Source organism: Perissodus microlepis, chromosome 12 (assembly GCF_051167445.1).
Source record: "Perissodus microlepis isolate ML-2025 ecotype Zambia chromosome 12, ASM5116744v1, whole genome shotgun sequence".
Lineage (NCBI taxonomy): Eukaryota > Metazoa > Chordata > Actinopteri > Cichliformes > Cichlidae > Perissodus > Perissodus microlepis.
The window spans coordinates 36443029-36458799 of NC_140472.1; the positions used below are offsets into that span (position 1 = coordinate 36443029).

General features: G+C 46.2%; 2 protein-coding genes across 2 annotated transcripts in view; both read right to left on the minus strand.

Moving 5' to 3' along the window:
- Nucleotides 1–4464: 4464 nt before the first annotated feature.
- Nucleotides 4465–12930, minus strand: tti2 (TELO2 interacting protein 2). The gene is made up of 11 exons (XM_084945249.1): nucleotides 12858–12930; nucleotides 12562–12790; nucleotides 10986–11478; nucleotides 10705–10874; nucleotides 10301–10358; nucleotides 9661–9789; nucleotides 9473–9565; nucleotides 8207–8394; nucleotides 7087–7230; nucleotides 6793–6952; nucleotides 4465–6254 (listed from the first exon to the last, which is right to left on the minus strand). Exons 1-11 carry the CDS (start codon nucleotides 12928–12930, stop codon nucleotides 6168–6170), a joined length of 1824 nt encoding a protein of 607 aa, XP_084801375.1. The 3' UTR covers nucleotides 4465–6167.
- Nucleotides 12931–15578: 2648 nt separating this feature from the next.
- Nucleotides 15579–15771, minus strand: part of c5 (complement component 5) — a 40915-nt gene continuing 40722 nt past the window's right edge. Inside the window, exon 42 of the mRNA XM_084946427.1 lies at nucleotides 15579–15771. This exon is cut by the window's right edge and continues 67 nt beyond it. Coding sequence (XP_084802553.1) covers nucleotides 15706–15771 — 66 coding nt within the window. The 3' untranslated portion in view covers nucleotides 15579–15705.

Sequence of the window (15771 nt, forward strand, 5' to 3'; positions counted from 1 at the left end):
GTAGTTTTCTCTGTTACATCACATGCAATGCTTTCTTATTTTAGGATATTAATATTGACATGATACATTGTGAGACTTTTTTTTATAAAGGGTGTCCAATTTGAGGAATAAGTACAATTATGTGTTTAGGTGGTTTAAGTATTGATGGAAACATGCAGTAGTTTAGTATTGGTTAAAATACCTATAAAGAGAGGTAGATTTCCAGTCATGATTTAACTGTTGTTTTAATAAAAAGCAACTGTGCGAAAGAGCTGGAAAATCAACACCATAGCTCAACAGTGATTCAATATCAGAATCTGACATTGTTTCAATGTCAACAGTATTAGAAAATATAACGTCGAATCAATGTCAGGTTTCAACATTGATTCAACATCAAAACCTGACGTTGTTTCAACATTAAAAAAGGGTGCAAGAGTGACGTTAGGTCAACGTCACACCTCAACGTTGATTCAATGACATCGCCTGATATTGACTCAACATTGTTTCAATGTTTCCTTGCTATCTGGGTAAGGAGCTTGGAAAGAAAAGCGTCTGGACTTCTTTAAGTTGCTCGAAGATGTTTCATTCGAGAAGCTTCTTCAGTTCTAGGGTCACACGGTGGAGAGTCCCAGATTAAAGCTTTGTGGGAGTAACCCACCCAGAGGGACAAAAGGACCCCCCAATGATCCTCTACCTAATCACATCAGCCAAGGTATGAAAACAGGTGTAGGTCACAATCAGCCAGGGTTTGGGGTGAGCTCATTGTGAAACCTGGCCCCACCCTATCATGTGATGTCCTAAAAACAACAATCTCTTTTTCCTCTGTGAACGGACTGAGTGGACCATTTTGCATTAGTGTTCTGCTAATGTGTGCCGATTGGTTGTTTGGGACAGGATGTCCCTTGATGGCGCCCGTCAGACAGACGTCAGGAGGTTGTGGTGGCTGCAAGTGATGCAATCAGGAGGCAGCTGCTCGCCCCAAATCAACATGGAGGGCACTGTAAAGCAGCTCATGGTGCTGTGATAAACTATAACACCTACAGCAACATGAACGTGTCTGTGGAGACCAAACACTTTGTGTATCAGCTCTTTATTTTGGGGGGCACTGCCTCACTGCTGCCTCTGCTGGACACCAGAGGAACTGCAGCTCTGAGCACGCCATGCAGCTGCACGCACGGGGCGATCCGTGCCAACTCGCTTACGGAGATTTGCCGTGTTAATGCGGTTATGGCGTTAACGTCATTTTAACACTGACAGCACTGTTTTTAATTTGTGCATCTGAACTCTGTGTGGCATTTATCTGGGCTCTAATCTAAGCTGCTGTGAACTTGTGATTTCTGAGGCTGGTGACTCAGATGAATGTATCCTCAGCAGCAGAGGGGACTCTTGGTCTTCCTTTCCTGGGGCGTCCTCGTGTGAGACAGCTTCATCGTAGTCTTGATGTTTTGTGCGACTGCATTTGGGGACACATTCAAATTTTTAGCAGTTCTCCGACTGACTGACCTTCAGTTCTCAAAGTAATGACGGACTGTTGTTTCTCTTTACTTAGCTGATTGGTTCTCGCCATAATGTGAATTCTAACAGTTGTCAAATAGGGCTGTCAGCTGTGCACCAACCGGACTGCTGCACAACACACCTGATGGACCCAATGTCATTAAGAAGGCAAGAAACTCCACAAATGAACCCTGACAGACACACCTGTGAGGGGAAACCATTTCAGGTGACTACATCATGAAGCTCACTGAGAGAGGCCGAGGGTTTGCAGCGCTGTCAAAGTAAAGTGATCAGGCAGAGACCGAAGAACATCTTCTTGGATTATTCAACCATGACAAACCTAAGTGGGCTGTACCAAGTGTGCCACATCACGGGGGAGTTTGGCTTCTTGTTTTTTAGACGATAGATGTTTAGCAGATAATACAGATGTTAAAGTTTGTCGTCTCTGTGATGAGCTCCTACAGCAGGGGTGGGCAACTCCAGGCCTCGAGGGCCGGTGTCCCTGCAGGTTTTAGATGTGTCCTTGAACCAACACAGCTGATTTAAATGGCTAAATGACCTCATCAACATGTCCTGAAGTTCTCCAGAGGCCTGGTAACGAACTAGTCATGTGATTCAGGTGTGTTGACCAAAGGTGAGATCTAAAACCTGCAGGACACCAGCCCTCGGGGCCTGGAATTGCCCACCCCTGTCCTACAGTGATGATGGTTAGGCAGACCTCACGCTCATGCACTGTTTGGTTTCTGACAGATAAAAGTCTCCTGCAGAGACAAAGAGGACGAGCACGCACAGGTGTAACGCAGCTGTTGTCATATTATTCACATCCATCGATCCGACAGGTGGACGTCTCCAACCGTGTGACAGACTTTCAGATTAAATGCTGATCATATTAAATCTCAAGTTTTCAAAGTAAACCTCGCTGCTGACGAGAGCAGACGTTTTGCTAGCGTCTGGCTCCAGTACAGCTTTTTTTAAGGAAGTGATGTCAGACCTTGGGCTGGACCAATCAAACGTAGTGTACTGTTCTTCAGCGACCTGTCTCATCATCACTCACAGAACTTCAGTATGAACGTGGAGGAGTGGACAGTGTGCTGTAGCCTCCACGTGACCATGGCTGTTTGACCCGCAGAGCCACAGGACGTGCTGGACTTACCTGTGAAACACTGCACAGGTGTTACAGTGAGCCGGCTTTTTTAGGTCCCTTTCAGTTTGTGTCAGAGGGTCTCTGGTTATGAAAGTACAAGCTGAACAGTGTCTGACATGACAGTGTGGTACTTCCTGTACAGACCTGCTGTACAGGAAGTACCAGTCAGGACTGCGAACGAGCAGCTGTGGATCACAGGTCATCTGACAGATGTGACGAGAGGAAAGACTCCAGAGAGCAGCACGACCTGCAGCACACAGAAATGTGGTCGTGGTAATCAGCGCTTTGCTTCAGGTCAGCAGGTTAACTTATATTTTTGACCATATTCATGTGAAACGTCCACAGACACAGAGGCTAAAGGTGCAGAGACTTTGTTTGTCTGCTGAGCAGTGTTGGTCAAGTTACTTGAAAAAAGTAATCAGTAACTAATTACCGATTACTTCCCCAAAAAAGTAATCCCATCACTTACTGATTACTTATTTTCAAAAGTAATTAATTACTTAGTTACTTAGTTGCACATCCCAGCACATAAAATATTTTTGTGTGTTTACACTCAGTCTTTCAAATAGATGCAAGTAAAACACAGCAGAAAATAAATAAAGTCAAAGACTAGCGGTCCTGTTGCTCTATTTTCACCTGTAAAGCAGGAGTGGGGTAGGCGGAGGTTTACCCTGGTGCAGGTGTGCCGCGGCGGTCAGTGGAAGAATCCACGAGTTTCTCTGTGAGTTTCCCATTACGTCGTAGCTACTATGTGCTTGTTTGGAAGTTTAGGGTTTTTTCGCTGTAAAAAGAAGTTTTCTTCCCACGCACAACGGACACTAATGTTTTTGTCACTTTTGATGGAATCAAACTCAAAGTAAGGTCAGTACTTCCACGCTTTAAACGCTGCACGCTCATACTCTCTCCGCACTCGATATATGATCCATTGTTGATCTGCACACAGCTGTTGTCACGAACGTCGCACTTGCCTTTGTCCTGTCACCCCGCCCCTCCCTGAGCCTGGTTCTGCTGCAGGTTTCTTCCTGTTTTCCTTCCCACGGTCACCAAGTGCTTGTTCGTTGGGGGTCGTCTGATTTTGGGGTTTTCTCTGTATTATTCTGGGGTCTGTACCTGACTGTATAAAGAGCCTGTTGTTGTGATTTGGTGCTGTAACTGAACTGGGGTGCTGCTGCTAGAATCATGTGACCTCGAAACAAGAACTACTTCACTGTGATGAGACAAACACTGCTGTTTTCAGTCTACACAAATGTACAAACGTACAGTTGTGTCTGTAATTTAAGTGTCACCGGCTGGGTGCTAACGTGCTAATGTCACTGGGTGCAGCTCGGTGCATGGTCACCCGTCTGACTGACGCCTACTGTTATCGTCCTGCTGGTGACTTTGAAACACTGAGGCCATGGATGACCTCTGTGACCCCGAGGTGCTTACATCAGGGCTGAAGGATGAAGAGACCCTTAGCCCGAGTCATCAGAGTAAAACCAGCTGCAGTGCACCATGGGTAGTTTGCTGGTTCCGGGTTTATGAGGAGCGGTCACACTACACCCATCCATATGTGACGACTCCTAATCTATGAGCTTTTTCCTTCAGTGTCACAGGCACTGATTAGCCCGGGTCAAAGGTCAGCTGTTTTAATGAAAGCCTGCAGTAGGGGTGGGTCTAGAGATTTTGACTATGCCGCTCTACCGCGATAGCGCATGTTGATGGTGTCATCAAGCTGCGCCTGTTTTGGTCGAAAGTAGGGCAGGGCGATATGGCCAAAAATATTTATCTCGATATAGATTTGAAAATTGGCGATAACGATATAACTGACGATATAATTGATGCGAGACAAAATGCAACTCCACAACTTTGCTAGCGCAAAAAAACCCATCCATTTATTTTCACTTAAACAAGCAGCTTTTTTTATGTGCATTAAAGCTATATAAACATTTAACAGTGCAAATGCAAATTCCTTGCTGACAGCTTAACCAAAGGCATTTCCAGTAGAAATGGGCTGACATATCCTGATCATAACCATGTATAATATCCACTGAAGTTAAAAAGAGGAGCTTTGCTACATTAAACTGCAGTGTGCCAAATAAAAAAGTCAAATACGTATTTTTCAGACCATAAGGTGCACGAGATTATAAGACCCAAGAAACAAAGCAGTCAGATAAATCAAACTTTATTCAACTCGTTCTTCTTGCTTCCTCCACTTCTGTACCATTGATTCATTAATGCTGTATTCTATCACAGCTGCTCTGTTCCCATGTTGTTGCAGTATATTAATGACTAACCTCGTATTGTGGATGGACGATCTCAGTTGTTCCCCTGACTGAAGTTTGGTCCGTTTACAGCATCCTGCCATGTGACTGTATTTGTCTCTAACCATCAGGAACCTTCACGTTAACTTTTATCGAGTGGAAAAGTGTTAGCGTTCATCCTCCAGCTTCACTGTTTATGCTATGCTAACATAGCGGTGTCACTAGCGATCACGTAGCACATCATTATATACCAGCTAGCCCAACTTCAGTAACCCTACAAACGTCACTGCTGTTTAGTTTTCTGTCTTCATTCATGTTGGAAGTGACAGCAGAGCTGTACATTTGAATTATTTCATTAATCTCTCTGTCAGAACATGCTACATCATGTTTAGGTGGAAGCCAGCGAGCTAACTTCCTGCTAACTTCTAACTCTGTTAAATGTAATAAATTCTGTTTTCATGGATTTTTAACTCTCAGTGATGCCGCAGTGTTCGTTTGACTTTGGGACCTGAAGCAGACGGAGTTTAGGACCCAGATTACTCCACGAGGCTCCTGACTACGGCAGCCGTAATGCTCCAACAATCCATCCAGCGGTGCGGCTTCGTAGCTTAGCAAAGTTGCACTAAAACATTTTTGTCAGATTTTTGAGCGCCGTGTAGAACATAAAATCAGTTTGAGGTCAGTAAACACAACCAGAATTCATACATAAGGCGCACTGTCGATTTTTGAGACAATTAAAGGATTTTAAGTGTGCTTTATAGTGTGTAAAATACATTATACAGAAGAAAAGAATATATCGCGATATATATCGTTACTGCACATGCTTCAAATTACACCGTGATATGGATTTTAGGCCATATCACCCAGCCCTACCCTGCAGCAGGTCGTGTGCCGTCGCGCCATGATCAGAGTGTTGCGATATCGGCGCTCCGATCGCGTTTCTCTAACACAGATCTGTGTCCATCTACAGAGACGAGGATGAAAACAGTCGGCCATGTTTGGTTTTCTCCGCGGAGCCGTTCACGCCCCACGATGACATTTATTAATCACATGGTTATGAAACAATAACCTGAAGCTACAGAGCGCCGCGTCACAGTCGCACACACGTGAGAGTTCTCAGAGTTCAGTTCTGCGCCGTCAAACCTGTCAGCACACGGCTCTTCAAACTTCCTGTATCCAGATTACTTCCCGTGACGTGCCGTAAGCTTCGCCAACGTGCTGCCGTTTGTCTTTAAACGTCTGCTGAGTGTCAGGAGGCCGCAGCTGCTCGCCGTGGCTCTTGAAGCTCCGCCTCCAGGCTCGCAGCTTCACCTGTCAGTCGCAGTGGCTGCTGTAGCTAGGCAACCAAGCACCTCCAGGCTGCAGCAGCTGCTGTCAACCTCCTGGAGGAGGCGCTGAGAGAGAAACGGATCAGATCAGATTTCTGAGTTTGTGGCGTCGGTACAATCAATAATTTACACTGATCGATTATCTATCGCTACAACCAGCATGCAAACTCCACCCCCTCCACATTAAACAGCAGCTTTTCAAGTTCATGTGAGAGACTCAGAGGGGAAACTCAAAACAGGAAGGGGTTGGCCAGATGTTAAGCAAGGATAACACTTTCAAATTAAGAGCATGAAGGTTCAGTGTAAACACACTTGAGTGTGTGCAACACGTTTCTGCAAAATGTCTTCATAATTTTATCAAATCAGCTTCGCACGACAGCAACAAGAGCACAGAACACGCTGACACACGCCAGTACTCTGATTACTCTGAGGCCTTTAATGTAATCTGATAATAAATATGAATATTAATAAGAAAACATTATATATTACAATATTCATTCATGACAAATAAACAGGAGGCTACGACTCAGATTACAATCCTGAACTCACGAGGAAACACTGCAGGATGATGACATCATGAAGCGTCACGCAACAGGTGACTCACCTGCACGTGTCCGTGTGAGGCGGCGTCCAGCAGCCGGAGGCAGGCGGCGCTTTCATCCATCAGCTGCTGTCTGAGCGAATCACAGAGCTCCGAGTCCGAGGAGATGTCAACCATCAGCCGCAGCAAGCAACGCAGCAACACGTCGACACGACACGCCATCCTGACGAGGGGAACACGCGAGCACGTCATACGGGACGGTCCAACGCCATCAGGACAGGAAGTAAGTAAAAGCTTCAAACTCGCAGCCGTGTGTGAGCGTGCGCGTGTGTCTATGTGTGTGATCGTGTCCGTTACCGTGGCCACGCCGCTCTGGTCGTCTTCTGCAGCGCCTCCAGCATCCTCAGCCGGTTCGCCTCCTCAGGTGGGTCTCTGACCTCCAGGTACCCGAGCACCACCCGCTCTAGCCGCCACAGGTGTCTGCACACAGCCACGCCCACCCTGCATACGCATACACACACACACACACACACACACACACACACACACACACACACACACACAGGTGTGTATTCATATCCTTGTGGGGACATCTCATTGACATATGCTTTTCTTAGCTGCTTCCAGTAACCATCAAACATGAATGCCCAACCATAACCCGACTGTAACACTAAAACCACAGTTTGGCTTCAGACTCGCGGGGATTCATGCAGCTGGAAAACATTCAAACTGTTCTGAGATCAGATTGAAGCAGCGGCGCCCCCTGCTGTGCAGGCAGAACAACAACGAGCTCTGAACCCAAAGTCTGATTATCTACAAATTCATAAAAGACTTTTCTGTTTTAATCACAGCTGAGTCATCAAAGCACGACTGAAAACATTTAATTCAAACTGAAAAAAATGAATCATTACAGATGCTAAAAAATACACGCATTAATCATTTCTACATTATTTAATAAATAATTAAATGTATTATAAGTGGGTTTAATATTTACATACAATTCTAAATGTTTTTCTATAGTAACAGGTAAAAATACATCAATAAAATATACCACTTCACAGTAATTAATGTAACATGTAGCATCTTATATTAAATATGAAATCATGAAATTATGATTAAATATATTTAAAGTAAAATGAAACAAATTACTCATAATTTAATGTGATGAGCCATATATAGTATAGATATAAAAATATACAAATAATTAAAAATTAAAACGTTTATAATTTGTCTTTCATAATTAATTATACAAAAATACAAATGATAATTTATTAAAAACATTTTAGATACAATCAATATAAACTTTAACACTTTAGTACAATATCGTAAACGTATAATAAATAACAATAAATGTGATCATTATAATGAACAGATAATTAATATTAATAAAGAGTTTGTTTAATGTGTCACATTTTCATCCAGATAAATTAAATCACTGATGCTTCCATAGTAACCAAAGGTCAAAGGTCAAACCCACCTGTCGATGTACGCCGGCAGAGCAGCAGCATAGACGCGCCGTAGCACCACCTTGTTCTCCGCCTCCATGTGGGTCAGCATGAGACGCAGCACGTCGTCATGGCGACACGGCTTCCTGCGGGAGGAGGTGGAAGAGGAGGGGGGCTTCTCCAGAACCACCAGCAGGTCCAAAAGGCAGGACAGGACCAGCTGGGTGGGAGGGGGCGGGGTCAGTGATGTGTCATCAGACAGAGACAGAGTCTGTGTGCCTGTGTGTACGTGTGTGTGTGTGTGTGTGTGTGTGTGTGTACGTGTGTGTGTGTGTGTACCTGTGTGTGTGTGTGTGTGTGTGTACCTGTGTGTGTGTGTGTGTGTGTACCTGTGTGTACGTGTGTGTACCTGTGTGTACGTGTGTGTGTGTGTGTACGTGTGTGTGTGTGTGTACGTGTGTGTGTGTGTACCTGTGTGTGTACGTGTGTGTGTACGTGTGTGTGTACGTGTGTGTGTGTGTGTGTGTACGTGTGTGTGTGTGTGTACGTGTGTGTGTGTGTACCTGTGTGTACCTGTGTGTGTACCTGTGTGTACCTGTGTGTGTGTGTACCTGTGTGTACCTGTGTGTGTGTGTGTGTGTACCTGTGTGTGTGTGTGTGTGTACCTGTGTGTACCTGTGTGTGTACCTGTGTGTACCTGTGTGTGTGTGTGTGTACCTGTGTGTGTGTGTGTACCTGTGTGTGTGTGTACCTGTGTGTGTGTGTACCTGTGTGTGTGTGTGTGTGTACCTGTGTGTGTGTGTACCCGTGTGTACGTGTGTGTACCTGTGTGTACGTGTGTGTGTGTGTTTGTACCTGTGTGTGTGTGTGTGTTTGTACCTGTGTGTGTGTGTGTGTTTGTACCTGTGTGTACGTGTGTGTGTTTGTACCTGTGTGTGTGTGTGTGTGTTTGTACCTGTGTGTACGTGTGTGTGTTTGTACCTGTGTGTGTGTGTGTCTGTGTGTCTGTGTGTGTGTGTTTGTACCTGTGTGTGTGTGTGTCTGTGTGTGTGTGTTTGTACCTGTGTGTGTGTGTCTGTTTGTGTGCGTGTGTGTGTGTGTGTGTCTGTGCCTGTGTGTGTCTGTGCCTGTGTGTGTCTGTGCCTGTGTGCGTGTGTGTGCGCCTGTGCCTGTGTGCGTGTGTGTGCGCCTGTGCGCGTGTGTGTGCGTGTCTGTGTGTGCGTGTCTGTGTGTGTGTGCGCCTGTGTGTGTGTGTCTGTGTGTGTGTGTCTGTGTGTGTGTGTCTGTGTGTGTGTTACCTGGATGACGGCGGCCTCAGTCCTGTACAGGTGTTTGAATAACGCCTCATAAAGAACCTCGGCTCTGTTGAACTGATGCAGCTCTGCAGGCGGCTAAAGACACACACACAGACACACACACACAGACACACACCATCATCATCCAATGCCAGACACTACGCTGAGTGTGTGTGTGTGCGTGTTTTTACCGTGTTGAGCACGATATGGTGCAGACAGCGAACTCCCAGCATGCAGTTCTCCAGTCTGTGGTGGTCACTGAAGAGGAGGGAGGGGGGAAGGAGGCGGGACAGGTGAGGTGAGAGTCCTGGGCGGGTCACCTGCACCAAAACACCAACACACAGGTGAAGAGAGCACCTGATGGGTCAATCAGCTCCAACCTGTTTCACAGAGGAACTACTTTCTGTCCACTGTCTCCATCCGCCAGCCAAAAGATACGCAGCGAGATGGGAGGGCCGTTCGCCTCCCGTCAGGCTTTATCCTGCTCAGCGATGCGGCTGGCGGATGGAGACAGTAGAAAGGAAATAGTTCCTACATGGAGGCTGGAGAAGAAGCAGGTGTGTATGAGAATGAAGCGCACTTCATAAAAGACACCTGCCTCACCGCAGTCCTACACTTCTGCCTTCACAGTCTCACCTGTTCGGACCATACCACCCTCACAGGTAAGCGGGGGACGATCAAAGCATAAGCAACCAAAAATATCTTTAAACACGGGTTGAAGGGGGAGCCTGGCTCCTGCTGACCTCATACAAACTTATCTCATTAAACATCTTCAAGTGGCATCGAGAACACTCCAGAAAAGAGCAGAAAGGGGTCAAAGGTCAAACTGACCTGCAGAAGACTCCAGGCAAACACCAGCTTCACGGCTTCACAGCGCTGCCACAAGTCCCTGCTCACACACACACACACACACACACACACACACACACACACACACACACACACAGACACTTAAATATTCAACAAACTTGTTTTTGTCTTTTAAATCACAGAAAAAATAACGAGCTAGCCAATCACACAAACACAGTTTGAACCACGTGGAGCTCAGAGCGCTGAACACGCATGTTTTAGAATTTCATGTGAGGACGTTTGTACAGAGCAGACATCCCTGCACTCTCTGTGGGGAGAAGGCCAAGGTCCTCACAATGTGGCTGTTCCATCAGGGACTGGTCCTCCTAAGTGATGGAAGGCAAGTGTACACACACACACACACACACACACACACACACACTCACTTGGTGAGCTGTGGCTGCAGGATGTCCAGGACTCCTCCCAGAATCCCTCTGCTCCCCTCCGTGTCCCCAGTCAGCAGGTGGGCGGAGTCTCTCCACCCTCCTGCACTCAGCAGCGTCTCCAGCAGGCCCCGTGCTGCTGCTCTGGAGGCGGAGCTAGTCCACACCTGATCCTGATGAACAAACGCACACTGGAAATCAAACAGCTGTCAGTGAATGCATCACGGGGTCAGACAGGAAGTACCTGTGCTGCAAAGGTGCATGTTTGATGTTTGCAGACTCACCTGGAAATGTGTGACAGCAAACACGCAGGTGGGTGGAGCAACAGCAAGTAGCAGACTGGTTGTCCGTTCTCTGGCCTCGCCCCCTTTCCGCCTGTCACCCAGAGTTGTTAGCAGAGCCGTGAGAGTGGCACACACCGCCGCTGCCTGTGTGGGGATGCTCTGATAGGCCGCAGCGCTCAGAGGGCTGCAGTCATCCTCACAGAGCGGCAGAGCAGCACAGCCAATCAGAGCACTGATCAGAGAGACGTATGCTGCTTCAAGCTCCGCCCACCTACTGTCCTGGCTGGCTGGAGAGAACAGCCAGTCAGATCCAGCGTACTGGAAAAGCTGTTTTATTTGAGCAATCAGAGAGTGGGATTTAGGACGGGAACCAATCAGCTTCTCCCTCAGCTGAGAAAGGAGCTCTGTGATTGGAGGAGGAGAGGAAGGGGACTGCTCCTCTGAGGAGGAGGAGGAGAGATGAAGGTCATGAAGTAAAGCGGAGAGCTCCATCCTGCACGAGAGAGAAAAGGAAAGCGTCACAATCTGTGACTCGCCTCCAACATTCTTCACAAGCTTTTATTTTAAAGGGCTTCCCACATATTCTGATATCCTGTACTTCACTCCAGTACCGCGTGCTTCCACCAGGGGCACTGTGACCTCTAAGCTGGGGTCAGGTGATCTGCAGCTGCTGTGAGGCCATAGGTGACCAGATGTGATGAAGGTGGAGCTGGGGTGAACCCAAGCAGACACCTGTCAGTCAAAGAGGCCACTCCCCTAATTATGCTACCTTTAACCTAATCGATACCTCGGTCTTTAACCCCGTCTAATACCTGGGTTTGGTGCGTCCAAAAGCAGGATCAAAATCTAACAGTAAACAACAACCTCACCTTACTACACCTGAGACAGGTGACCTGTAGGGCCGAGGCATTGTGTTTTACAGGTGTAGCATACCTACATGCTACACCGCAGCTCCATCGCAGCTTTCAGACTGTAATGGGGTTTTTTGTTTTGAAATCAGCCACGCTTTATGAGGAGGATGAAGCTCATCTTCGAGCTCCTTGTTGGAGTCTTTCTGGCTCCTCCGTGGTTGCATTTCTTCTTCTGCTGTTTTATTGTGGCTGTGTGGCTCAGCAGCAGCCATGTTTCTGTCTGTGATCAGCTGATGGACACTAAAACTCTTCCTCAGATTTAATCAAAAACATTAAAGACTGCTTCACTTGGCTCTATTTTTCTATTTTATTATCATATGCAGCGTTCAGCTGGAGTACCTGTAGCTATGGTTACTGTACAGGTGAGGACACACCTGTCTCTGCTGGCTTTAACATCAGTCACGGGCAGAGTTTGCACCTGCACACGTCAGTAAAGCGGGAAACCCTGACCTGTGCGCGCGCTCACTGTAATCTGTACTCGTGCAGTAGCAGCACACCTGCTGCACCTCAGAAACCTGAGCGCGAGGCTCACCTGCACCAACACTCCCACTAAAATCAATCCCCGCGCGGACAGCCGTGACGTCTGTTAGCTGTGTAGTCTGAGCCGGCCTGATTAACAGATAACCGATTAATCGATGGTTTTTCGTTAAATGAGTGAAACTGACCTGAGAGCGGCTTCAGTCCTGCGCACAAGCTCATTCAAATTTAAGTTTAATTTAAAGAAAAGCAGCAGCGCGTGCACCCACACCCGCGGACTGTTTACGGGTACGAGCGGTGTGCCTGCAATAGGCTTCCGGCTGGGAACAAGCTCCACGTGAAAGGTTCCTGGCCCTGCTCTGAGCTTTAGTGCTGCCTGGGAGTTCGGTCCAACGGTGGAGCCGCATTCTCCGTGACCTTACAAACACGTCCATGTGTGTCACGTTAACTCTGACACCGACAACATGAACTCCGTGGGCTCTGCCTCCGTTTTCCCACAGGGGAAATCTCTGCATCAGCTGATCGACTGAAACGCTCTTCTTCAGAACAGGCTTCATTCCTGCGGACGTCCGAGTGGATCTGAGATTAAAGGTGAGACGGGTGGAGGCGGGGTTTCCTGTGATGGCCAAATGAAGCTTTCTGAAGCTTGTGTTGAAAAACGGTTCATTACTCGAAGCTCTTCAACAGAGTCCTCTCTGGTGACATCTGCTGGCCAAAAATACGAAGAGCAGCTTGAATCTACAAAATAAAATGTACTGCTTCATTATGACGGAACACTCCGCAGAGTGAGGTTCTGTCTGATATTGGGCTGCCGTTGTGTTGCTTTGAACATGTATTTTTTGGGGTGAAAAAACATGTCTATTTGTTTAATACATAAATTTGATCAATAAAATTTCCTTCTTTAAACATGTGCCATGGTGTGGTCTTTCTTTGCTTGTGACTTATTGCTTGTGAAATATATATAATATACAAATAATAATGTAAAACACATAATGGAGGATGCTTCTGCTGTGAGGTCCTGCATCCATGTACTTATGCAATTAATCACTGGACAGCTGGAAAGGTATGTTTATAAATAATATTATATTTGACCAATTTTCTTATTCATATTTGTGATCTGGGGGTAGAATTGATTGTGAACTGGAAAGGGAAAATGCTTATGAACTTGTAAAATAAAAACATGATGCATCACGATGTGTGAGCAGCTTCAAACAAGGTCATCCTGTTCTTATTTAAGAAGAGGATTTGTTCCTCTGTGCGATGGCCAAGTCTGTTTGTTTCCTTGGAGATAATTTCTCCTGCCTCAGAGAAAATCCTCTCACATGGAACAGAAGACGCTGGAGTGCACAGGAACTGTAGAGATGCAGGAGTACGGTCTCCCTGGGTCCCACAGACTATCAGCTAAAAAGAATAAACAAATTAATTTGCTGCACATTTTGTAGAATAACATTTTAAATATTTTTTTGTTATATTACATTTAAAGAGTCAAATGAAAGTCTTTCTAACATTATTTTATGATATTAATATTGTGAAAAACAGATTTTTGTTTTGACATTGTAAGTTTTTCATGTTTTAAGATAAAATAAACAAACACAAAACAAAATCAAACAACAAGAACACAAAGCTGGCAAACCCACCCGGCTGACCAAAATCAACTCAAAATACTCCCACACGACAGAACCTCATCTCTTCCTCGCTGGCTCCGTATCTCCCAGTCGAATGATCAGTGGTTTGCTGTCTCTTACCATCAAAACACTCCACAAATCCCGTGAATGATTCACTTCCTCATAAACCACTGAATCAGTTAGGTTGTAAATGAAGCTTCGGGCGTCACTGATCACGTGACTCAGGCCAAACGAATCAAGCCTCGACACAGAGCTTCTGAAGCAGTGTGTTAGTTTTTGTTACACACGCACCGGAGCTTCAAGCAAGCCATCACTACCTGTTACTGTCCTGGGATCAGCAGCTTTCTGTTAAATGTGGTTTGCTGTGTGCTTTATTACACTTTAGTGTTTGGTCTGCTGACGGAGCTGCACCTCAACCCCACCTGTGAGGAAGCCTGAGGATGAAGAGCTCAGAAGCACGAAGCAGCCAATCTGCACCTTTCTCTGATTTTTTAAATATATTTTTTTCTGATTACTGTTTATTGCGGCACAGTTGGTGTGAAGCACCCACGATGTCGTTGTACATGTACAATGACAGTAAAGGGCTATTCTATTCTATTCTATTCTATTCTAATGCTCAACTGGAGAGATGACAGCACCTACATCCACCACCACTGTTACTGTACTTAAGGAGCATCTTCACCTGAACACCAACAAGGACGGGATGAGTGTGTGTGTGTGTGTGTGTGTGTGTGAGAGTATGTGTGTGTGTCTGTGAAGGTTCTCAGTCATCCAGGTCATCGTAGTCAAAGGAGCTTGCAAAGAAAAGCGTCTGGACTTCTTTAAGTTACTTGAAGACGTTTCACCTCTCATCCGAGAAGCTTCTTCAGTTCTAAGGTCAAATGGTGGAGAGTCCCAGATATAAACCTAGTGGGAGTTTCCCCCCACAGAGGGACAAAAGGACCCCTTGATGATCCTCTAATCGCCTGAGCCAAGGTGTGAAACTGGGTGTGGGTCCCAATCAGCCAGGGTTTCGGGCGAGTTCATTGTGAAACCTGGCCCCACCCTATCATGTGATGTCCTGAGGTCAGATGGCCCAGGATGTGAGTGGGCGCTAAGGCGTCTGGGGGGGGAAACTCCCACTAGGTTTATATCTGGGACTCTCCACCATTTGACCTTAGAACTGAAGAAGCTTCTCGGATGAGAGGTGAAACGTCTTCAAGTAACTTAAAGAAGTCCAGACGCTTTTCTTTCTAAGCTCCTTTCAGTATGTGTGTGTGTGAGTATGTGTGTGAGTGTGTGTGTGTGTGAGTGTGTGTGTGTGTGTGAGTGTGTGTGTGTGTGTGTGTGTGTGTGTGTGTGTGTGCGCGTGTACGTGTATCATGTTTACATATCTTTGTGGGGACCATCAGCCCTTATGGGGACAAAGTGCCGTCCCTGCAAGTTTGAAAGCATCTTTGAGACTCAAAGTGTGGTTTTAGTGTCAGAGTTACAGTCAGGTTATGGTCAGGCATTCAGTTTTGATGGTTAGGGTACACGACTAGGGAAAGCATTATGTCAATTAGATGTCCTCACTGAGACATGAAAACAAGTATAAGTGTTTGTTTGTTTATCAGACCCCAGAGGGCTTCTTTGACCTTTATTATTTATTGCAATCTGAAGTGACAGAAACATTCAAACTCTGAATGAAGAAAGACTCCACCCCTCAGTGTGACATCACAGTGACATTCAGCTGCAGGCCCATAACTGCAGGTTCAGGGCGAACTCCTCCAGGTGGGAAATGTAGTCCGTACA